The following is a 23,833-nucleotide window of genomic DNA, read 5'->3' as shown; positions in this document are numbered from 1 at the left end:
TGTCTTTTTAGTTCGCAGTCTTTTGTACTCTCGTTACACGTCTTCATCTCTCAGTCTATTTTGTAATTGTTCTGCAAATTTTCGTGCTTCCTCTGGATCCGAGAATAGTCTGTTTTGTTGTCCTGGAATAAATATTTTCAATACCGCTGGATGCTTTAGTATAAATTTATACCCTTTCTCCCATAAAATCGCCTTTGCTGTATTGAACTCCTTTCTCTTCTTCAGGAGTTCAAAACTTATATCTGGATAAATGAAGATTTTTTGCCCTTTGTACTCCAGTGGCTTATTGTCTTCTCTTACTTTTTCCATTGTTTTCTCCAGTACCTTTTCTCTTGTAGTATATCTTAGGAATTTTACTAAAACAGATCTTGGCTTTTGTTGTGATTGTGGTTTAAAGGCCAATGCTCTATGTGCCCTTTCTATTTCCATTTCTTGCTGTAGTTCTGGACATCCTAGGACCCTAGGGATCCAATCTTTTATAAACTCCCTCATATTCTTGCCTTCTTCATCTTCCTTAAGGCCCACTATCTTTATGTTATTTCTTCTGTTATAATTTTCCATTATATCTATTTTCTGAGCTAACAGTTCTTGTGTCTCTTTAACTTTTTTATTAGATTCCTCTAATTTCTTTTTTAAGTCCTCTACCTCCATTTCTACTGCTGCTTCTCGTTCTTTCACCTTGTCCATTCTTTTTCCCATTTCTGATAAGGTCATATCTATTTTATTCATTTTCTCTTCTGTATTGTTTATTCTTCTTCTTAAATCATTAAATTCTTGCGCTTGCCATTCTTTAAATGACTCCATGTATTCTTTAATAAGAGAAAGTATATCCTTTATCTTGCCTTTCCCTTCTTCTATTTCACTGTACTCTTCCTCTTCCTCTTCCTCTGGGTTGCCATCTGTTGTTTCTTTGTTGCCCTTTTCTTCTCTTCTTTCTTGTTTTCGTGGTCTTCTATGTTCTCCTCTTGCTGCAGGTGTTCTGCAGCTGTCATTGCCGGCTGTGGAGATCGACTCCCCAGCTGGTCACCCCTTCCGTCGGTGTGTTTTTTTTCATGCGCGGTTGCGCACTTTTACTCGGCTCATCGAGCCATTTTTGTAGTCCACTTTCTACCGACCTGAGGGAGCAGGTTTCTCTCTCCACCGCGGGCCTCTTTGAACAGGTAAGGCCTTTTCCTTCATCTTCCGTTGTCTTCTCTTCCTCTCTTCTTACCGTTGGTTTCGACTTTTCTTTTTTTGTCGCCATCTTCTTTCCACCTTTATATTCACTTTACTTTGATTTTTATTTTTGTGCCCTTGTGTTTTGCTTTGTTTTTTCTGACTTTTCTGGAGAGGGCTGGAGTTCACCGTCCGGCCACTACTCCATCACGTGACTCCCCCAAGAAACAAAAGATTGATGAGATGTAGGATCGTTACTTAGATTGCAGAAAGAACCTTAAGAGGAATATTAGAAAGGCAAAAAGAAGGTATGAGGTGTCCATAGCTAATAAGGTGAAAATGAATCCTAAGGGTTTTTACAGATACGTGAATAGTAAAAGGAGGGTTAAGGATAGAGTAGGTCCACTGGAAAATGGGAATGGTGGACTATGTGAGGAACCGTATGAGATGGGGGAGATATTGAATTATTTTTTCTCGTCTGTATAATGAGGGAAAGGAACATTGAACTATGTGAGATGTGAGGCGAATGGCTTAGTTATGGAAAGGATAGGGATAAGTAAAAAAAGGGTTTTGGAGCTTCTAGGGTCAATAAAAGTAGATAAGTCTCCTGGTTCTGATGGGATTTTTTTCCCAGGACGTTAAGGGAGGTCAATAATTGTTTTCAAAAATCACTGGAGGAGGGTGTGGTGCTGCGGGATTGGAGGGTTGCAAGTGTAGTTCCGTTGTTTAAAAAAGGCACAAGGTGCAGGCCAAGTAATTATTGGCCAGTAAGTTTGACTTCAGTGGTGGGGAAGTTATGGAGGATATTCTTAGAGATAGTATGTACAAATGTTTAGATAGGCAGGGATTGATCAGGGGCACCCAGCATGGGTTTGTGAAGGGACAGTCATGTTAGACGAATCTTGTTGAGTTTTTTTGAAGAGGAGACAAGAAAAGTGGATGAAGATAGGGCAGTTGACGTGATCTATTTGGATTTTAGTAAGGCTTTTGATAAAGTTCCGCATGTAAGGTTAGTAAGGAAGGTTAATGGGGTCAAAGGTGGCTGGAAGATGGACAGCACAGAGTCATGGTGGACAACTGTCTGTCAGGTTGGAAGCCTGTGACAAGCGGTGTGCCTCAGGGAGGATTTGGAGGAGGGGGTAGTTAACTGGGTAAGTAAATATGCAGATGATATGAAAATAGGGTGAGTGGTGGATAGTGAGGAAGGTTTTCTTGGATTGCAGAAGGATTTGGTTTGTTTGGAAGAGTGGGCTGAAAGATGGCAGATGGAATTTAATGTAGACAAGTGTGAGGTGCTGTATTTCGGAAAAAATAGCCAAACTAAGATATATGCATTGAGATACGCAGAGCGATCTTGGAGTTATGGTACAGAGTTCCTTGAAGGTGGATTCCCATGTAGACAGGGTGGTTAAGAAGGCATATGGTATACTGGCCTTCATAAATCATAGCATAGAGTATGGGAAGTGATGCTGTGACTGTTTAAAGGATTGGTGAGTCCAGGTTTAGAGTATTGTGTTCAGTTCTGGTCTCCAAATTATAGATAAGGTGGAAAGGGTGCAGAGAAATTTTACAAAAATGTTGCCTGGCTTATAACATCTAGAGTACAGAGAAAGATTAAGGAGACTGGGACTTTATTCATTGGAATGTATACGGTTGAGAGGGGATTTGATAGAGGTATTTAAAATTATGAAGGGAATAGATAGGCTAGACGTGAGTAGACTCTTTCCCCTGAGGGCAGGGGAGGTTGGAACAAGAGGGCATAAGTTAAGGGTAAGGGGGCAAAACTTTAGGAGAAATGTTAGAGGACACTTCTTCACTCAGAGAGCGGTGGAATGATCTTCCAGAGGAGATAGTTGCGGCAGGGTCCTTCCTTTCTCTCATTTAAGAGAAGGTTGGATGTGCTCATGGATATGAGGGGGTTGGAGGGTTATGGGCGGAGAGTGGGAGGGGGGGATCTAGTGGAGTTGTTCAAGTGAACCAGAGCGGACTCGAAGGGCCGATACGGCCTGTTTCTGCGCTGTAAGCTGTTATATGGTTATACGTCAATCCCCATTTTTTGAGAGATTTTATTTGGGTTTCATGATTCGACGTATGCCAAAATATATGGTAGTTCATCTTATCAGTTCTTGGCTTTGCATAGAAAAAGTAACGTACTCTTGATAACCTGGTGGATACTGGTGGGTGTGAAACAACCTTGTGCTGATTGGAAGGATCTCCTGATCTGCGATCTTGTAGGGAACAATGCTTAATGGCTCTTTGCCAATTACACTCAGCCCCACTTTCTAGTCTGTGTATGGAGCCATCTTGAGGTCGCTGGTGTCATTCAGTCTTGTTTAGTCTGTTTATTTGTCACATAAATCCTAGTGCAGTGTAAGGGGTTGTTGTGAACAGGTTTAGCTCTAGCTTTCATACAACCATACTAAGAAGAAGAGAGTAGTAGTAATTGAAATAAAGTTACAACAAAAAAATACATTCCTACCAAGCAAAGACAGGATGATATCACTGTTGTGGGGTTCAAGCAGGAGTGTAATGTCTATGGGGGGGAAAAATGGCAAGAAACTATTTGTGTCCCATCACAGTTCAATGAAGACACATTCTAATGTGGTGTAATGTGGGAGTACTGTACTCATTGATGTATAGGCTCTTGATGTGCAGATGGGTATACAGATCCTCCTTTGCACTTGAGTAGCATTAGAGTGCTGATTAAAATTCTGCTGGATTATCAGCTCCAACTCGTGTAAAGATGATACTGCTGCCTCACAACTCCAGTGATGGGTTTGAATCTGATTTTGGATGTAATCTGTGCAGAGTTTGCATGTTTACTCTGTGACTGTGTGGGTTTCTGGGTACTCAGGTTTCCTACCCTCATCACAATAACATATGGGTTGGCAGGTTAATTGGGCACTGAATATTGCCTTTCGTGTATGGTGAGCAGTAGAATCTGGGGGGAGGTGAAGAGAATGTGAGGGAGAATATGTTGCAGAGCTTGGGAGAAATAAGGAGGCAGGAATGGAACTATGGCTTTACTCTGTTTGGAGCCAGGATTAATGAGATGGGACAAAGACCCTCTGTATAGCAAATGGAGTCAAGATTATTCTGAAGAAAGTATAACTGGTCCATGTTCACCAGGTTGTTGGCTCAGTTTAGTTTGCTGTTTTAATGTGACCATTTAGATTGGAAAATGAGCGCATTCTAAGATCTCTTAACTCCTTTTGATTTAATTTCATTTTAATTTAGAGATGCAGCTCAATAACAGGCCCTTAGGGTCCATGAGCCCGCATCGCCCAAGTACACTCATGTGACCAATTAACCCACTAACCCTGAGCATCTTTGGGATGTGGAAGGAAACCAGACCACCCAGAGGAAACTCACGCTCACATGAAGAGTGCTGGATTTGAACCCAGGCCACTGGTTCTGTAATTGTGTAGCACTAATCATGAGCGCAACTGAAGTCAAGTTTATTGTCATCTGATGGTACAACGAAACAAGGCTCTATGGTCATCAGTGGAAAATATGCAGACACACAACCAGACATAACACATATACAGACAAACAATGCATATGCAGGACGTGAATTTCATTAATATAAATAAATATTATTTTGTGCATATGAGAGCCTCTGAAAATTAGTGTGAGCATTTCCTTTGGTTCTCAATGCCTGTGGGTATTCCTCAGCTTTATGATGCTGGATACTCCTGTATCTTTTCCCCGACAGGAGTAGTTGAAAGATGCTGCATGCAGGGTGGAAGGAGTCCTCAGTGTTTTTGCATGCCCTCTTCAGACAATGATCCTGGTAGAACATGTTGATTGGGGGGAGGGAGACTCCAGTGATCCTCTCTGCCTCTCTTCTGGTCATGTAGATTGACTACAGATCCATTTCTCTGCAGCAACCATATCACACCGTGATGCAGCCATCCATGATGCTCTCAATAGAAGGTTGACATAATGGTGGCCAGTAGCCTTGCCTGTGCTTTTGCATCTTCCTGACAAGTGAGGAGATATTGAGTGTCTATGTTAAATCACTAGTTAAGTGAACAACTACAGAGTTGTTGATGTGTAGTGGAGGGTGGTCATTCCTGGTCCTCCTAAAGTCCACGATCATCTCCTTTGTCTTGTCCACATTGAGATTCAGATTGTTGCACTCGCACCATTTCACATGATTTTCCACCGCTTCTCTGTAGTGTGACTCGAATTTTCCAGTGACCTAGACCTAGGTGGTGGCCTGGCCCTTTAAGGCCTCTGCATTCCAGCTAGCTGAACTCCGCCATTGCCCTGGAGATCTGAAGATTGTTAATGAGAATCAGCAGCTGGTTCTTGAAAAGAAAACTGTGTGCTGCCGATTGCAGTGCAAAGAGGTCAGAAGGTGAATATTTCTTTGGCTTGGCTTCGCGGACGAAGATTTATGGAGGGGGTAAAAAGTCCACGTCAGCTGCAGGCTCGTTTGTGGCTGACAAGTCCGATGCGGGACAGGCAGACACGATTGCAGCGGTTGCAGGGGAAAATTGGTTGGTTGGGGTTGGGTGTTGGGTTTTTCCTCCTTTGCCTTTTGTCAGTGAGGTGGGCTCTGCGGTCTTCTTCAAAGGAGGTTGCTGCCCGCCAAACTGTGAGGCGCCAAGATGCACGGTTTGAGGCGTTATCAGCCCACTGGCGGTGGTCAATGTGGCAGGCACCAAGAGATTTCTTTAGGCAGTCCTTGTACCTTTCCTTTGGTGCACCTCTGTCACGGTGGCCAGTGGAGAGCTCGCCATATAACACGATCTTGGGAAGGCGATGGTCCTCCATTCTGGAGACGTGACCCATCCAGCGCAGCTGGATCTTCAGCAGCGTGGACTCGATGCTGTCGACCTCTGCCATCTCGAGTACTTCGACGTTACATAGGTGAATATTTAAAAGAAAAGGGATTAGGGTTCTCTGCAGCCTGCAAAGTCATTGTCGATTGCAGTAGGAGGGTGATTAAAACTGCTGAAAAGATCTCTGGGATCTTCCCTCTATTGACAATATTTACAGGCAGTGGTGTTTTTTTATTTAAAAAAAGGGCTCAGAGTCATTGAGGACCCTTACCATCCAACCTGCAGTTTCTTTGAGACACTACCATCAAGAAGGAGGTACAGGAGCATAAAACCCAGGACTGCCAAGTTGGGAAACAACTTCTTCCCACAGCTGGTGATTGAGTAACCCTAGAAATCTGTAAATTATTTTAATATATTTATTTTGGATTGCTATATAGGTTGTTTATGTGTTGCGTGTACTGTGTCTGTGCTTGTGCACTGTGGTCTGGAGATGCACGTTTCATCTGCTTGTATGATCGGATAACAATAAACTTTTAAAAATTTTATTTTTCCATTTGCATCAAATACAAACGTGTTTCTTCATCTTGATTAATACATTATAATAAAAACGATGCAAAATGATACATAATTAAATTTTTTATCACCCTCCCTCCCAAAAGAAAGAAAAATGAAAAGAAAGAAAAAACCACACCTGAATAATTTTACATTCATTATTTATTTTTTCTAACATATTAATTTTATCTTGAACATATTAATTGGGAGGAGTGGGTATAGCGGACGATGTGGATGGACTTTTATTCAACAAAATCCATATATGGTTTCCAAATCAAATAAAATTTTCTGGTTGGTTCCTTAAGTTATAAGTAATTTCTTCTAATGATATACATTTGTGTATTTCCACATGCCATCTATCCAACCGTACAATATTGTCTGACTTCCACATTAGTGCCATACATTTCTTAGACACTGCTATTGCTACATTCAGAAACCTTCATTGATATTTGTCTAGCTAGATGACAATAAACTTGAACTCATTACACTAATATTGCTAGTGCCATCTAGCTCGGTTATGTGATTAAAACTGTAATGTAACTACTTTTTGGGTTTGAAACTTCCTGTTACCCCTTATTTGCTCAAATGTGAAAGTTTGATCTTGACTGATCTTTCCAGTTAAGGGTGTTTGGGAAAAGGTTTTTGATTTTGCAGCTGATTGTGGATATTTACTGATTTCAGCAAATCCAGAGAAAGTTAAGCCAAAGTACATCAGGGGATCGAAACGATATGGCCGCCGGTCAATGCCAGAATTCTTGGATTCCAAGATGGAAACTACAGGTGATCCGGAGGAGCTATTTTTTAAGGCTGAGCCACTTGCTCAAACCCTCGGAAGTGGTCACTTGAGACGATCAACATCTCTTGAGAGTGTTGAGGTGCGTCTGTTTTATTCTTCATATGGCTTGTCTTGCATTCTCTGTAAGAGTCTGTATCCTAACTGTGGTGAAACAGAAGAGCTGGAGGTGCTCTGCTGATCAGTGTGTGGTGTGTGGAGTGGGGGAGAGAGGAAGAGATACCAATTTGGGATGAAGGCCTTTCATCAGAACTCTGATAGGTCATTGCCCTGAAATGTTGACTGTTTCTCTCCACAGATTCTCCCTGTTCAGTAGGGTACCTGAAGGATTTTCTGTTTTTATTTACACTTTTCTGAATGTCCAGAAAGAAATGCAGATGCTGAAAATCAGAAATAAAAACAGAAAATGTTGTCTGACATTGAATATTTCTGAAAATTTATGTTTTCATTGTGATTATCTACAGGCTTATCTACTAGCTTTTCTGCACAGTTGTTTCTTTTTTTTGTAACTATTTATTGCACTATGAACCGTATCAACAACAATATGTACAAATGTTTTTCATTAAATATACACAGTGACATTTTTCCTCTTTTCTACCCCCTAACTTCCCACCCCCCTCTAAAACCAATAAATATTAAAAATACAAAATACAAGAAAACAACATCCTCACAAAAAAAACAAAGTCGTGTCATCTAATTTTGCACATTAAATCTAATCATGTTTATCTTCTTATCACTTTAGGAGATGGAGGTCTTAAGCTGGCATTTTCTATCATATTTCATATAGGGTTCTCAAATTTGTTTGAACAATGTATATTTGTCTTTTAAATTATATGTAATTTTTTCAATGGAATACACATTCATTTCCATATACCATGGTTGTATTTTTAGGTTCTCTTCCATTTTCTAGATTGTCATGCGTATTTTTGCTATTGCTAGGGCTATCATAATGAATCTTTTTTGGGCTCTATCAAATTTGAGACCTAGTTCTTTACCTCTTGTATTATTTAAAAGAAGTTGTTTCCATCTTAATGCCCATTGACACAGCTTCATTCCTAGTCCAGTAACACTTTGAATTTAAGAAACTCATGCTTGTATTCTTCCAATATTTGTATTAATTTCACTTTGCAAATGTTATATAGGTAAATAAACATGAATAGAACAATAATCAAATTTACATGATACTAATATCAGTAATGACAAAACCTATGTTACGTTTAAAAAAAAACCTGCAAAAAGAAACTGGTTAATCTACAAATTCAACCCCCTACTTACAGAGATGGTTGGCAAAATACATAGACCAAGACCTGATAATGAAAAAAAAAACAGGTCAAGAATCAAAAATTAGTTAAGCTTACAAATTTGGAAAATAATTAAGGAAAGAACTCCATAAAAAAATAAAGTTTATTCATTACAGTGGTGGAGCATTTAATTTTTTTCTAAAGACAAACAAGCCATCATATCAGATAGCCATTTAGAGTGAGCATCTTTTGATTTTGTTAATATGGCCCTTCTGGCAATCATGGAAGGAAAAGCTACTACGTGAGAGTGTGAAGAATTCGATATCAGATCATTGGGCCCACATATTCCAAACAAAGCAATAAAAGGAGATGGAGCCAAATTAATATCAAGAACTAAAGATAGTATATGAAATGCGCCTTTCCAATAATTGAGGATTGAAGGACATAACCAAAACATATGATACAATGAACCATCTTCAATTTTACATTTATCACATTTAGAAGGATAGAATTTGGCAATCACGCTTTGGAATAGTGGACCCGATGTACTGCTTTAAATTGCAATAGTGAATGTCTAGCACAAAGAGAAGATGAATGAATACATCTCAAAATAGAATCAAATGTAGTCTCAGGAAATATTTCAAAGGCATTGTCCACTCCCTGCTGTTTACTGTAGGTTTCTTTTGCTGTGCAATTCTTCTAAAACTCTCCACTGCTCTGAGCCTGATCCCTCGTGTATCCCTCTGACTCATGTTAAGTGTTGCAAGTAAGTTGAGCTGAGCCCATGGCCAGAACAGCCATGATCTTATTTAATGGTGGAGCAGGCTCGATGGGCCCTACTCCTAATTCTTGTATTTTAATTTTCAATGACCACATTTCATCCTTGCTAACTTTTTGCCTTGCTCTCCAATTTGTGCTACCTCCTGGTGAACTGGCACCACTTGTGTTAATTTAGAATAGGAGGTTACTCCGATCACTTCATGAATGGAAACTGATGGTGGATGGATCTCCGTTGCGGTTCCTGCCACTTCCAGCTCTGAGGTGGAATATTTGCCCATTAACCTCTCTCTGAGACTCCTGATGGTTTCGCCAGCTCCAAATTTATTCTGGTTGTTTTCTGTTACAGAGCCTCAAGTCTGATGATGAAGTTCAAAGCCATAAAGAACCTCAACGCGAGACCTTTGAAGCACTGGGTAAAATATTTTATTTAAGCAGTTTTAATGTTTGCTTGTTGCCTTTTTAATTCAAAAGTTGTACAAAATGTTAATTGGACTGCACCTGGAGTATGGTGTGCAGTCTGGAAAGGATGCAATTAAACTAGTGGGGGTGCAGAAAAGATTCACAGTAATGTTGTCAGGACTGGAGGGCTTCAGTTATAAGGAGAGATTATATAGGCTGCAAATGTTTTTCCCTGGAGTGAAGGAGGCCGAATGAAGGCTGACTTTATAAATGTTATAAAATTGGAGGGCAAAGATAGGATAGATGGTCTTTTTACCATCTAAAGTCTAAAACTAGAGGCCACAGGTTTAAGGTGAGAGGGGAAAGATTTCAAGGGGATCCAAGGGGCACATTTTTTTATGCAAGGGTTGATGAAAAAAGGTACTTGAAGAAATGGTGGTGGGAGGTACAATTTCAATGCTTAAAGTACACTTGGGCAGATTTATTGTTAAGAAATGTTTAGATAGATTAAAGGCAAATGTACGTTAATGGAACTAGCTTAGATGGGTAACTGAGCCAACATGGTTGAGTTGTGCTGAAGGACCAGTTTTCATGCTGTATAAGTCTGACTCCATGACAATAGCAGATTGTGTTTTTCCGAAATCTTTAGTATAACAGCAGGCCACCCGAGCTTTCACACGGACCATGGCAAGCTAGAAAATTGGACAGCCAAAATGGGTAATGATGAAGAACCTGTCCTCACTGGGATTCAACACCCCTTTCTGTAACTAGATTCTGGACTTCCTAACAGAAAGACCACAGTCTGGGTCAGTAGCAGAACTTCGAGCATCATCATTTTGAGCACTGGCACACCTCAGGGCTGTGAGCTCAGCCCGCTTCTGTTCATGCTACTGATCCACGACTGCATTGCCAGATACAGCTCCAACAGTCAGTGGTGTATATAGGGAAAATAGCGCTTATGGCAAACTGAAATTCTGCCCCCACCACCTGTTAAAATTTAGATTTCTTCAATCCTTCACCCGCAACCATTCCTCACGTCTGCCACGTCATCCACTTTTCCTTCCCTACCTGCCTCGCCACCTCCTCTGTCACCGAGCACTGTCTGGCCATGGGCAGCAGTGCAGGCAGGTTCCAACATCACCCCCTCCTCCTCTAAGCACCCAGGAGGAAGTTTCCCTCCCATCGCCAAGGTCGTGCACGCGCGCGCACACACACACACACACACACTATTGCAACTCTGATACAGAATGGGTACTGCAGGCACTTTTTAGCAGGGTGGCTGGACTCAGGGTTCACAACTCGAGGTGGCCTGGGAAGCGGACCAAGCTCCACTGCCCACCTACTTTGTCACTGCTCATCTGAGACACGCTGTCAGCCCGCTTGATCTCAGCTGCTGGGACTTGGTCAGGTTCGGGCAGCTGCCATGCATGCTGCTCCTGTTCAGGGGCATTGTGGATGTACTCCTCCTTGCACTGCAGCCTCAGGCTCCTCAGCAGCTTGCCTGTCTCATTGTCCACCACCAGCATCCAGCGAGCCCGCTTCCACCAGCCAGATGAACTGGCCCACCTTGCCTTTCTCGCTGTGCAAGTGGAAGTCGTAGCTCTTGAAGCCCTTGTGGATGACACAGAGCCACGGCCTGAGCTGCTCCTTGGTCACGGTGCTTCGTCTGACCAACCCATGCACTCTCTGGCGATTGCAGGTAAACTGCTGCAAATTCTCCGAAAACAACAAGTCCCAGCACGCTCCCGCTCGCGGCTCCACACAGCTAACTGACAACTCACACCTCCAATCAGCGTGCGTTCCCCAGACATGACTGCAGGGTAATCCCTCCAATAGGTCAATTGATATAAACTATGGGCAAGAGGGCAACCCCTCATATGGTGATGAGCCACAGAAGCGGCTCAGGAGTTCAATATTGGGCGAGGTGAGGACAGTGGTTCCCCCTTGAAGTGGCAATCAGGGCATGATCCCTGGTGCCATACCCTAGATACGCCTATGCCAACAGTGTCATCAAATTTGCAGATAAAGTGTAGTGGTTAACATAACGGTGTTACAGTGCCAGCATTCAAGACTGGTGTTCAAATCCTGTGCTGTCCGTAAGGAGTTTGTACGTTCTCCCTATGTCTGTGAGGGTTTCCTTCGGACGCTCTGGTTTCCTTCCATCTTTTGAAACTTAGCGTGAGTTAACCCTTCCTATCAGTGTTAGTGGTAAATCTTTCTAATGTTCTAAGTCATCTTGTAATTTCTTCATTAATAGCTGATAATTTAATTTGTATAGATGGCCTAGATTATTATCTAGTTTAATACCTAGGTATCGGATTGCTTGTGTTTGCCATTTAAATGGTGATTCTTTCTTAAACTCTGTGAAATCCTCAATATTCATTGGCATCGCTTCACTTTTATTTGCATTGATCTTGTACCCCGATATTTCTCCATATTCCTTCAATTTTATATATAATTCTTTTATTGATAATTCTGGTTCTGTTAAGTATACTATGATGTCATCTGCAAATAGACTGATTTTATATTCCTTCTCTTTTATTTTTATCCCTTTTATTTTATTTTCTGTTCTTATCAGGTCTGCCAAGGGTTCTATAGCTAAAGCGAACAGTGAGGGAGATAGTGGACATCCCTGCCTAGTTGACCTGCTTAATTTAAATTGATTTGATATATATCCATTTACTGTCACCTTCGCCAATGGTCCCTTATATAATGCTTTAATCCAATTAATATATTTCTCTGGTAGGTTGAACCTCTGTAGTACTTTGAATAAATAATTCCATTCTACCCTGTCAAAGGCTTTCTCTGCATCGAAAGCAACCGCCACTGTTGGCTTCTTATTTCCTTTTACTGCATGGATTAAGTTAATGAACACAGATATTGTCCGTTGTTCATCTTTTCTTAATAAATCCAGTTTGATCTAGTTTTACTATTTTTGGTACACAGTCGGCCAATCTGTTTGCTAATAGTTTTGCTATTATCTTAGTTAAGTGGAGATATTGGTCTATACGATGCTGATATTAGTGGATCTTTCCCCGTCTTTGGTATTACTGTAATTATTGCTGTTTTACATGAATCTGGCATGTTCTGTGTTTTTTCAATCTGGTTCATTACTTCCAGGAGAGGAGGAATTAATAATTCTTTAAATGTTTGATAGAATTCTATTGGGACTCCGTCCTCTCTAGGCTTGTTTGGTAGCTTTTTTAATATATCCTGTATTTCCTCTATTTCGAATGGTTTTATCAATTTGTTTTGCTCCTCCTTGCAATTTCGCTAGTTCAATTTTAGCTAGAAACTCATCTATTTTGTCTTCTTTCCCTTCGTACTCAGTTCAGTATAATTGCTCATAGAATTCCTTGAAGTTTTCATTGATATCTGTTGGGTCATATGTAATTTGTTTGTCCTTTTTCCTTGATGCCAATACCGTTCTTTTAGCTTGTTCTATTTTAAGCTGCCAAACTAGTATTTTGTACATTTTTTCTCCTAGCTCATAATAGTTCTGCTTTATCTTCATTATGTTCTTCTCCACCTTGTACGTTTGTAGTGTTTCATGTTTTATTTTTTTGACCGCCAATTCTCTTCTTTTTGTTGTATCTTCCCTTGTTGCTATTTCCCTTTCCAGCTGTTCTATTTTCCGATTGTAGTCCTTCTTCATCTTAGTTACATAACTTATTATCTGCCCTCTGATTAAGGATTTCATTGCATCACATAATATAAATTTGTCTTTCACTGATTCTGTATTTATTTCAAAGTACATTTTAATTTGGCGCTCAATAAATTCTCTAAAATCCTGTCTTTAAATAGCATGGAGTTTAATCTCCATCTATATGTTCTTGGTGGGATGTCCTCCAGTTCTATTGCTAATAACAGGAGTGAGTGATCAGATAACAATCTAGCTTTATATTCCATTTTCCTAACTCTCCCTTGGATATGGGCTGACAACAGGAACAGGTCAATCCTTCAGTAAGTCTACTTGAATAATATGAGTATTCCTTCTCCCTTGTGTGCTGCCACTTCCATATATCCAAAAGTTGCATTACCTGCATTGATTTAACCATAAACTTGGCTACTTTGTTCTTTCTGCTAGTCTTTTGTCCAGTTTTATCTATCTTTGAATCTAAATTAAGGTTAAAGTCCCCTCCTATCAATATATTCCCCTGCGTGTCTACAATCTTCAAAAAAATATCTTGTATAAACTTTTGATCCTCTTCATTGGGTGCATATATATTGACCAAATTCGAGAGTTTTGAATATATCTGACATTTTAACATTACGTATCTGTTATTTCCTCCTCTATTTGGATTGGTTCATTTTTATTGATTAATATAGCTACACCTCTGGCTTTTGAGTTATATGATGCTGCCGTTACGTGCCCTACCCAGTCTCTCCTTAATTTCTTGTGTTCCACTTCAGTTAGATGCGTTTCCTGCACGAATGCTATATCTATTTCTTCTTTTTTGAAACTTACCACGAGTTGTAGGTCAATTTGATGTAACTGGGCAGCACAGGCTCGTGGGGTGAAATGACCTGTTACTGTGCTGTATGTATATATTTGGACTCATCAGCAACAACGATGAGTCGCACTGCAAAGAAGATGGGGAAAATCTTGTGATAAGGTGCAAGAGTAACAACCTGAGTCTCACTGTGGACAAGACAAAGGAGATGACTGTAGATTTAATAAGGAATAGGGACAACCATCCTCCACTACACATCAATAACTATAGTGGAGAGAGTAGAGAGCACCAATTTTCTTGGAGTCAACTTAAAGCAGTAACTTATCCTGGGTACCCAGCATCTCCTCACTTATAAGGAAGGTGCATCAGCAACTGCAGTTCCTCAGAAGACTGAGGAGGGCAAGGCTAATGGCCATCATCTTGTCGACTTTTTTCAGGAGCTCTATAAAGAGCATCCTGGTCGGCTGCATCACAGTGTGGTATGGTTGCTGCAGAGCATTAGATTGGAGATTAATCTAATGAGTAACAGGATCACTGGGGTCTCACCCACCCCCTCCCACCAAAAAATACATTGATGTGATCTAATGGGATCATTGTCTGAAGAGGGCTCACAAAATCGTTAAGGACTCCTATAAACCCGCACATAACATCTTTCAGCTACACCCGTAGGGAAAGAGATACAGGAGTATCAGAGCCAGAACCACTCAGCTGGGAAAAAGCCTCTTCCCACAGGCAATGAGAATGCTGAATGACTGATACAAACCCTCTGAGATTCTGCTATTATTTAACAATATTTATTATTTTTATATATGTACTGCATATAAGTTGCTTGTAAATAAATATGTGTACTATGTCTTTAAGTGTTTGCATATTTTTACATCGAGGACTAAAGAATACAATTTTGTCCAGTTGTACTTTACAATTGTATGTTGATGATAATCGAACTTGAAAAGCTTGGACAGAGCAAGGAACATCTTTATGGTGGAACAGGGAAAGGTTGAAGAAGATAATTCTAGAGTTGAATGGTTCGACAGAGGAAGATATATCACCACTGGGGTAATGTAGAAAATGGGGGATGTCTCGAGGAGACTAGGGTTTGAAGATTGCATAGGGTTGGAGGAGTAAGTGAGGGGCAAAGCAATAGAGGAAGAGAAATAGGAAATTTTAATGGTGTTGGAGTGGGAGCCGATATTGATCAGCAAACACAAGCCATGATTGAAGTGGATGCAGTATCCTATTAAGCCATCGGTGCTAGCTGTTCAGTCTTTCAGCTCATGGAGGCTCTGTAGAACAATTTAGCCAGAATCACATTCCTGCTCCAACCTCATTGTCCTGAACATTCACTTCCCTCAAATGCTGATCTAATTTTTTCCTATTCCACTGCCCTTGTCATCAGAAGGTTGACCACATTATCCCTTGCTATGTAAAAATGAAGGTTTTTTCCTTGCATCTTCCCTCCAGCCTTTGCCAAACCTCAATTCTATGTCTCCCTGGTCCTGGTATCACAAACAAATCCTTAAAGATTGAATGAGATGATCAGTTTTATTAAGGAATTAATTGTGTGTATTACCATCCAAATTTAAATAACATTATTTCTAATTAGCACTTGTGAGAGTTTTGAATCTATTTAATTATTGTTATTACCGCGTTCTAATTGTCATTAGAGCTTCAGGAATACTCCCTGTGAAGTTGATTCAATTTCTGTTTTCTCTGGGTTCATGAATGTTTGTGAACTCTAACTTCCTTAAACTTCCAATGCAGATTACAACTGGACATGTTCAAAGATAATTCTGACAGTCTACTACCCAGTGTAAGACAATATTAACCTGCTGATGACAGTGAGAGATGTGTAACAACTCCCTGGTAATGGCAAGGATCTGTGTTGTTGGAAGAACCAACTCTTTATCAAGATATTATCTTGTGTTCTGGCAGCACACACACTCAAACAATTTACAAAAGCTTTACTGACAGTTGCAACTAGTGTCATTGTTTAATGTGGAGAGGATGGCACAATGGGGCAAAAAGTGTGTCTGACAGCCCCAGTGACCTGGGGTCGATCCCTATCTCCAGTGCTGCCTGTGTTGAGTTAGCATGTTCTTCAACTTTCCTTTGGTACTCTGGATCACAAAGGCATGATGGATGGTAGCTTTATTACCAGCAGAAAATTACTCCAGTGTAGAGGAATGGTAGAGGAATCAGGGTGGAGTTGATGGGAATGTGAGAGAAAAAGGATTGCAGGCTCATAAATGGGGAATCTGATCTCGGCGATATTGAGTTAATTGATATCCTTCTGTGTTGCAAGGATACACGTGAGAGAGAAGTTCTAAAAAGCCAATAATGTACATTCGTAGTGAACATTTTTCCCTCGGGGTAACATAAGTAATGAGTTGCACGTAAAGTCACGGTCCTTTTCATTGGCAATTCTGAACTAAAACCTGTTTACTTAATCCACCCTAACACAGCTGTTTCCCGGACTCATTAATTTTCCACCTGCTCCTCAGGTATTCTTCAGTGACAGAATGATGAGTTTGGGCCCCTGTTATCTTGGTTTGACTTGAACAATGTTTTCGGAATATCCCAGAAAGACTTGGCTTTACTCACACCTCTATCCACCTTCCCTCCTCCCCTAGCAAAACAACAGCTACATAAACATTCTGGCCCACTCATGGAACGTTATCCAAACCGGATACCTCAATGGAGTTGGTGTCAGTTATCTCACCTGCACACTAATGTATTGTTATTCTGGGTCATGCCTGTGCATGTGCTTCAGGCTACTCAGCATGCTCACTTAAAGCCCCATGTTGCACATTGCTTACACAAAATAGTTCTGGGAGAACAGCCATTGAAGAGGCAACAGGGGTTTGAGGACTGCTTTGAGATAATTAGAGGGGTCGGATCTTGCTTAGTATTCTGCTGGAGGATCGAGGTGCCGCTTTCTTTAAGCATAGTGAATGATCCCTAATAAACTCTGCCCCCCCCACCCCCCCACCATCACTGCCTCAGACCACTGTTTTCATCATCTCTGATCCTTTCCCTTGGATGCCCCTTTCCACACGGGCCTTCATTTCTTGCATTCATTGCCCTGACCTCCCAACACAAAATCTTCTTTACAGGGCTCCTGCGAGTGACAGTCTTTTCTGTACAATTAAGCCTGCGAGTACTGTCTTTGGCTTGGCTTCGCGGACGAAGATTTATGGAGGGGGTAAAAAGTCCACGTCAGCTGCAGGCTCGTTTGTGGCTGACCAGTCCGATGCGGGACAGGCAGACACGATTGCAGCGGTTGCAAGGGAAAATTGGTTGGTTGGGGTTGGGTGTGCTACTGTGCAAAAGGCCTTCTGAGCTAGATGTACGTAACTAGTGGTGTTCCTAATTCACACTGCCATCTCCAACCCTTAATAAGTAAATGTTATGGAGTCTACTCATTGAGGTGCTTAGGATACACCCACTATGAGCCTCTACCAGATCCTGCCTCCTCCCCATCGCCATACTTTGGTTCCCTGTGATGAGCATAAACTTAATAACCAGCACTGTATCATTCGTGGCTAAGACCAGAAAGTCCCTTTTAACACAGTGACAACAACACCATCTACAAATTTGCTGATGATATCACAGTGGGGTTGTATAAGAAGGGGCAATGAGTCTGCATACCAAAGGGAGTTTGAAAACTTGGCTATATGGTGTGTAATAAACACAACCCTGCATTCAATGTCACCCAAAGCAAGACTTTAGGAAGGGGAAACCAAAGGTGTGCAATCCAGTGATCATGGGGGGTGGGGGAATGAGAGGGCGAGGAAATTTAAATTTAAATTCCTGGGAGTTACTCTCTTGATGGACCTTTCCTGGACTCAACATACTAATGTCATCGTGAAGACCACACATCAGTGCCTCTACTTCCTCAGGAGTTTGCGGAGGTTCAATATGTCATCGAAACTTTGGCAAACTACTGGCTGGTATGGGAACACCAATACCTCTGAGTTGAAAGTGTGAAATATAAAGTGTTCACAATCACTATTCTGGAGACAAAGTCTTGGAGAACAGGTTCAGCTTTATTTTGAGTCTGCAGAGTTGGGTGTCCCTGGTCTGGAGACACACTGGAGGTTCAGAATCATCACTCCTTTGTACAGTCCCGCGCTCAACATCACCCCACCTTCATTTACCTTCTTCCAATCAGAATCCCAATACTTTACAACATTCTCCTTCTCCCTTCCATCAATCCAGGTATCACTCAGTTCCTCCCTCTTCATTCATCACATGTTATGTTAATTAGTTCATTCCCTCCTTAGGAGGGAATATCAATCTAAGTTAATATTCATGTCTCTATTAAGCAAGCGGAGTACTAGCTATAGACTGCCTTAGGTCACTGTACCAGCCTGAACCAGATCCTTGCATCCTTGGGGCTCAAGATAAGAAGGGGCCCACTAGCTGGTACTTGTCTACTCTCAAGCTCTAATCTACATACTTTGCATTCCATCACTTTTCACAGAATGGTGCGAGTTCAATCACTTTCAACCATTTTTCACAATTGCAAAAGATAGTGGACACAGCCCAGCACATCATGAGCAAAACCCTCTCACCACTGAGACAATCTACATGGGATGTTGTCCTTGGAGAGGTGTAACAATCATTAAGGATTCACTATACCCAAGACATACTTTGTTCTCACTGCTGCAATCAGGAAAGAGGTGCAGGTACTACAAGACTCGTACAACCAAGTTCAGGAACAGTTGCTACTCCTCCACCATTAGACTCTCAAACAACAGACTCAATCAGAGACTCATTTAAGGACTAGGCACATTATTTATTTCTGAATACTGTAAAACCTCTGGTATCCAGCACCTTTGGGGATTGGTAGATGAATTTTATAGTTCTGTGTTGCATAATTGGTGTGCCAATTTTAAACTTCTGTATTTTTTACCTATTTATTTTCAATTTTTTTTTGCCGGTTGCATGAAGCTGTTTGTTGCTTGAATTCCGGATAACAAGGCTTTTCCTGTATATATTTTATTTTATATTTGCAGTCATTTTCTATAAATTTCTTTCCTTGTTTACATTTCTCTCTTTTGTATTTGCATCCTTCTTGAGTAAAGATTACAGTTACCAATAAGTAGAAATTCTGCATGGCCATCAGGAAAAGGAATCTCAGGATTGTATGTGATGTCATGTGTGAACTCTGACAATAAATTTAAACTTTTAAATGTTTTGAAATTTCGAATTCGCCTGCCCCTAGAACTTGTAGAAACTGGGTAAAGCTGAAACGTTGAAATTGTCAGGTGTTTAGGGGTATTGGTGTGAAGAGATTTGGATAATTGGAGAATTTACCTGAGGAATAAAACAGCCATCATTTAATTGAATAATGAAATAGCTCAGAGTGGAATATCTTGCCTTGACTGTACTGTGACATAAAGTACAAAAAAAATACCTTTATTGTTGGAGGCATTAAAACAAGACAGAGGGAAATGCGAGTCCTGAGTCTAAATCTCTGAATACAGTAAAATGGGGATTGGTAGATGCTGGAAAAGCAAATTTGCTGGTTGCTTGAGATTGCGTGTTGCATGATCGGTGAACTAACCGCTAGGGCTGCCAATTTTAAACTTTTATATTTTTTACCTATTTATTTTCCATAATTTTTTTTTGCCGATTCTTTGAGGCTGCTGGTTGCTTGAATTTCAGCTAAGGGGGATTTTACTGTATTTTGACCAATAAATATACAGTATGAATCAAGCATAGCATTGTAGGTTTAAATGTATTTTCTATGTTTTGACCCATTTTATATTTAATGAAATTAAGTAGAATTTGAATCCCTGCAAAATACAGACACATTTGTTGGTATGATTACATTAATCTCTACGGTTAGACTTTGCATAGGAGGCATATAAACAATATATTCCCCATTTGAACACAGGATTGAAATCTAGCCTGCTTCTGAAACAAAATCCCAGATGTTGATTATCTCTGAATGCAACTATTCAAATATCTTCCCAGTCATCCTCTAACCTTCTGGAGTGCAACCAGCACACTAAATCCTGCTTGTCTTGTACCCCCATGCTCATTGATCTTGTTTAATAATGCCTGTTGTAAAAAATTGCACCTTTGTGTTGGTGGTCTCTAGCCCTTCAGGGTGAACATCATTATAAATTGTTAAAATAGGCCAAACAAAATGGAGTGTTTTGCCAGTTGGATAGTGTGCTGACCGCTGGATTTGCATACATGTATGTAGTTGCTAGCTGGTATGGAGAACTGGTGCTATAGGCTGACTAGGGGGAAGTAGCCCCTTTGCTTGCACACAAGTGCTCCTGTCCACTGGTTTCAGCTCAGATTAGCCTCGAAGATGACTAATACTGCCATGTTCTTGCTAATAAAAGCCTTTGTTATTTGCATAACTCCTGCCTCATGAGTTATTGACTGCGGTTCCATTTTATTAGCAAGATTCGTTTGCAATAACTTCAAAAGCAGTGCCCGATCCCAAAACAGAGTTGGGGGATGAAGACGATGGACCAGTCGGTGGAGCATAGGCTCACCAACCGGAGACTCTACAACCGCCTCTGCTCCCTCCTCTGGGGGCTGCAGCACTGGCACTTGTTGAAGCCCCTCAGCTAGTGCAGCCTCCTGCACCGCCAGAACAGGTGTCTGCACCCAGACCTTGAGTTTTGATAAGAATGGAGCAAAGTATGATACCTGACAGGTTTGAGCTAGATCCATGGGCTCCGGAGACTGCGACCCACTTTGAGCATTGGCTGTGGAGCCTGGAAGCATTCTTAAATGTGGCTGGAATAGTGGATGATGAGCAGAAGCTACTCATACTCTGTCCTGGGTAGGCTCCAAGGCTTTTGTGCTAATAAGAGAGGACACTTATTTGGCTGCTATTGCTGCTCTGAGAGAGAAAGATGTAAGTCAATGGACTGAAGCGCATGCCAGACACTTGCTGGGTACATGCAAGCAGCAGCCGGGAGGGTCAATCAGTGACTATCCTGACCCTTCGTGACCTGGATAGAGCATGCTTAAGGAGAGTCTGCTGAAGAATTTGTTGATATACTGGTCCTAGATTCATTGGTCTCTGGAGTAAAATTGAACTATATGAGACAGCAGCTGCTAGAGAAAAGTGAGTTAGATTTAAGTCAAGCTATAAGAATCGCTGAGTCCCTAGACCTTGCCCTTAGTGGGGGGGGGGGGGGGGGGGAGGTGGAGAGGGATATCAATACTCGTCTGAACTGGCTGCTGAATTATGGCCACATGCCCCTACTCTACTCATTACCCTGCAGAACCGCCCGGATGGCCGGGCTCAAGACTTGGCCGGTGGCTCCACAAAATCAGCCGAAATGCTACTTCTGTGGTCAAGATAAACACCTGAGATCCCGATGCGCTGCTAGAAAGGCTGTGTGTGTCAAATGCGCAAGAAGGGTCACTACGGAAAGGTCTGCATCGGGTTCTCTAAAAGGACTGCCAAAACTGCTCTTATCTCTGAAGAAGGGCGGGAAAACCCATTAATCCCTTCTGCCTGCTTATCTCAAAATCTCCCGCCGGGCGTGCAAGGCTTTATATGAATCTAGCGCCCTCTGGAGGTGAATGACCTGAAGAACAGGGTGATTTGTCACTGATAATGATGCCATGATTTAACCGGTTCCATGCTGAATGTAGAAGTAAACGGATGCTGCACAAACTGCTTGTTCGACCTTGGGAGCACCAAGAGTGTTATCCACCCTTTTGTGGTTGCCCTCTGCACTCTCAAAGTGTGAAACACTGACCGTAAAATTTGCCTAGCCTCTAGCTCCCACACTGCAGAGCTACATGGCTACTGTCTTGCCGACCTGTCAATCAAGGGCACTGAATATAAAGATTTCCAGTCTTACCCAATCTCCGCGCCCTTGTGATCTTAAGATTGGATTTCCAGTGCTAGCACGGAAGTGTAACCCTAGCGTACAGTGAACCTCATCTACCTCTGGTAGTCGTCCACTCTCCTGAAACCTACCCGATTCCCACCAAGATCTGGCCCTACTCCTGCTGCCGACAGGTCATTCTTCAAATTACCGCAGGAAGGCATTATCAAACCCAGCACCAGTTCCTGGCGTGCTCAAGTCATAGTAGTAAAACAAGGAACAAAGAATTGGATGGTTGTCGATTACATTCAAACTATAAACAAATTCACTCAATTGGATGCTTATCCCTTACTGAGAATAAATGACATGGCGAACCCCACTACAAAGTTTTCTCCACCATAGACCTGAAATCTTCCCATCACCAGCTGCCCAGTGACCTTATTAATGTGGCATTCGAAGGCAATGGTTGGGTGTACCAATTTCTCTGCATCCCTTTTGGGGTAACCGACGGAGTGACTGTATTCCAGAGAGAGATCGACCGCATGGTGGATAACTGCCACCTTTCCCTATTTGGATAATGTCACAATATGCGATCCCAACCTACAGGAACACGACGCTAATCTCGAAAAATTTCTTAAAGTTGCCCAGAATCTAAACCTCATAAACACTGAACAAAAGTGCGCCTTCTGTGCAACTAAATTGTTTATCATGGGCTATGAGGTCTAAAATGGTGCAATCAGCCCAGATCCTGACTGAATGCACTACATAAAGATGTCTGGGATTTTTCTCCTACTATGCCCAATGGGTACCTCGCTACGCTGACAAAGCCCAACCCTTTATCAAAACATCCTCTTTCTCCCTCTCTGAACAAGCACTGATTGCTTTCACTAATATTAAGCAAGACATTGCCAGAGGTTCCATCCATGCTATTGACAAATCTAAGCCATTCCAAGTGGAAAGCGACACCTCAGATTCTGCTCTAGCCGCTACCTTAAATCTTCTCCCGCACCCTGTAGGGCCCTGAAATACGACACTCATCGGTTGAGAAAGAGGCTATCTAGCAGGTAGCCGGTTTACCCTGGTCACTGACCAATGATCAATGGCTTTCATGTTCAACCACACATAGCAAAACTACAAAATGCTCCACTGGAAATAAGAACTATCAACCTTCAACTATGACATCCTGTACCACCCGGACAAACTCAATAAACCCTCTGATGCCCTATCCAGAGATGCTTGTGCCTCTGCAAATTTCACTAAACTCCAAACATTACACAATCAATCATGCCATCCTGGGTGAGAAGGCTCTACCACTTTGTGAAATCATACATCCTCCCCTACTCTGTTGATGAGGTTCGCGCAGTCACTCACAATTGCCAAATCTGCAGAATGCAAACTACAGTTCTACCAACTACCATGCACTAGCCTCATCAAATCCACCCGACCCTTTGAACGCCTCAGCATCGACTTCAAAGGGTCCCTACCACACATCCTCACCATTATTGATGAATTCTCCTGTTTCCCTTTCACAATTCCCTGCAAAGACACTTCTACTGCTATAGTAATAAAGTGCCTTGATCATCTCTTCTCCCTCTTCGGTTACCCAGAATACATACACAGCAACCAAGGTTCCTCCTTCATGAGCGATGAACTCCACCAATACCTGCTGGCAAGAGGCATTGCTAGCAGCCGTACCACTAACTACAACCCACAAGGTAACGGACAAGTAGAGAAAGAGAACTCCACAATCTGGAAGGCCATGCTCCTTGCTCTCAAAACTAAAAGCCTCCCTATCTCTCACTGGCAGGAACTTCTCCCGACCGCGCTACATTCCATCCACTCCCTCCTTTGCATG

At 41.7% G+C, this 23,833-nt stretch overlaps 1 protein-coding gene across 4 annotated transcripts in view; it reads left to right on the top strand.

Moving 5' to 3' along the window:
* Positions 1 to 23,833, top strand: part of ninl (ninein-like) — a 142,606-nt gene that overhangs the window by 35,261 nt on the left and 83,512 nt on the right. For all 4 annotated transcript variants that reach the window (XM_069931897.1, XM_069931894.1, XM_069931895.1 and 1 more), the window contains 2 exons: positions 7,179 to 7,372; positions 9,658 to 9,724. In XM_069931897.1, the coding sequence (XP_069787998.1) occupies positions 7,179 to 7,372; positions 9,658 to 9,724 (261 nt within the window). The remainder of the gene's footprint in view (positions 1 to 7,178; positions 7,373 to 9,657; positions 9,725 to 23,833) is intronic.

This window comes from Narcine bancroftii, chromosome 4 (assembly GCF_036971445.1).
Source record: "Narcine bancroftii isolate sNarBan1 chromosome 4, sNarBan1.hap1, whole genome shotgun sequence".
NCBI lineage: Eukaryota > Metazoa > Chordata > Chondrichthyes > Torpediniformes > Narcinidae > Narcine > Narcine bancroftii.
The sequence above is the reverse complement of the archived record's forward strand: the minus strand, read 5'-3'. Positions and strand labels throughout refer to the sequence as shown.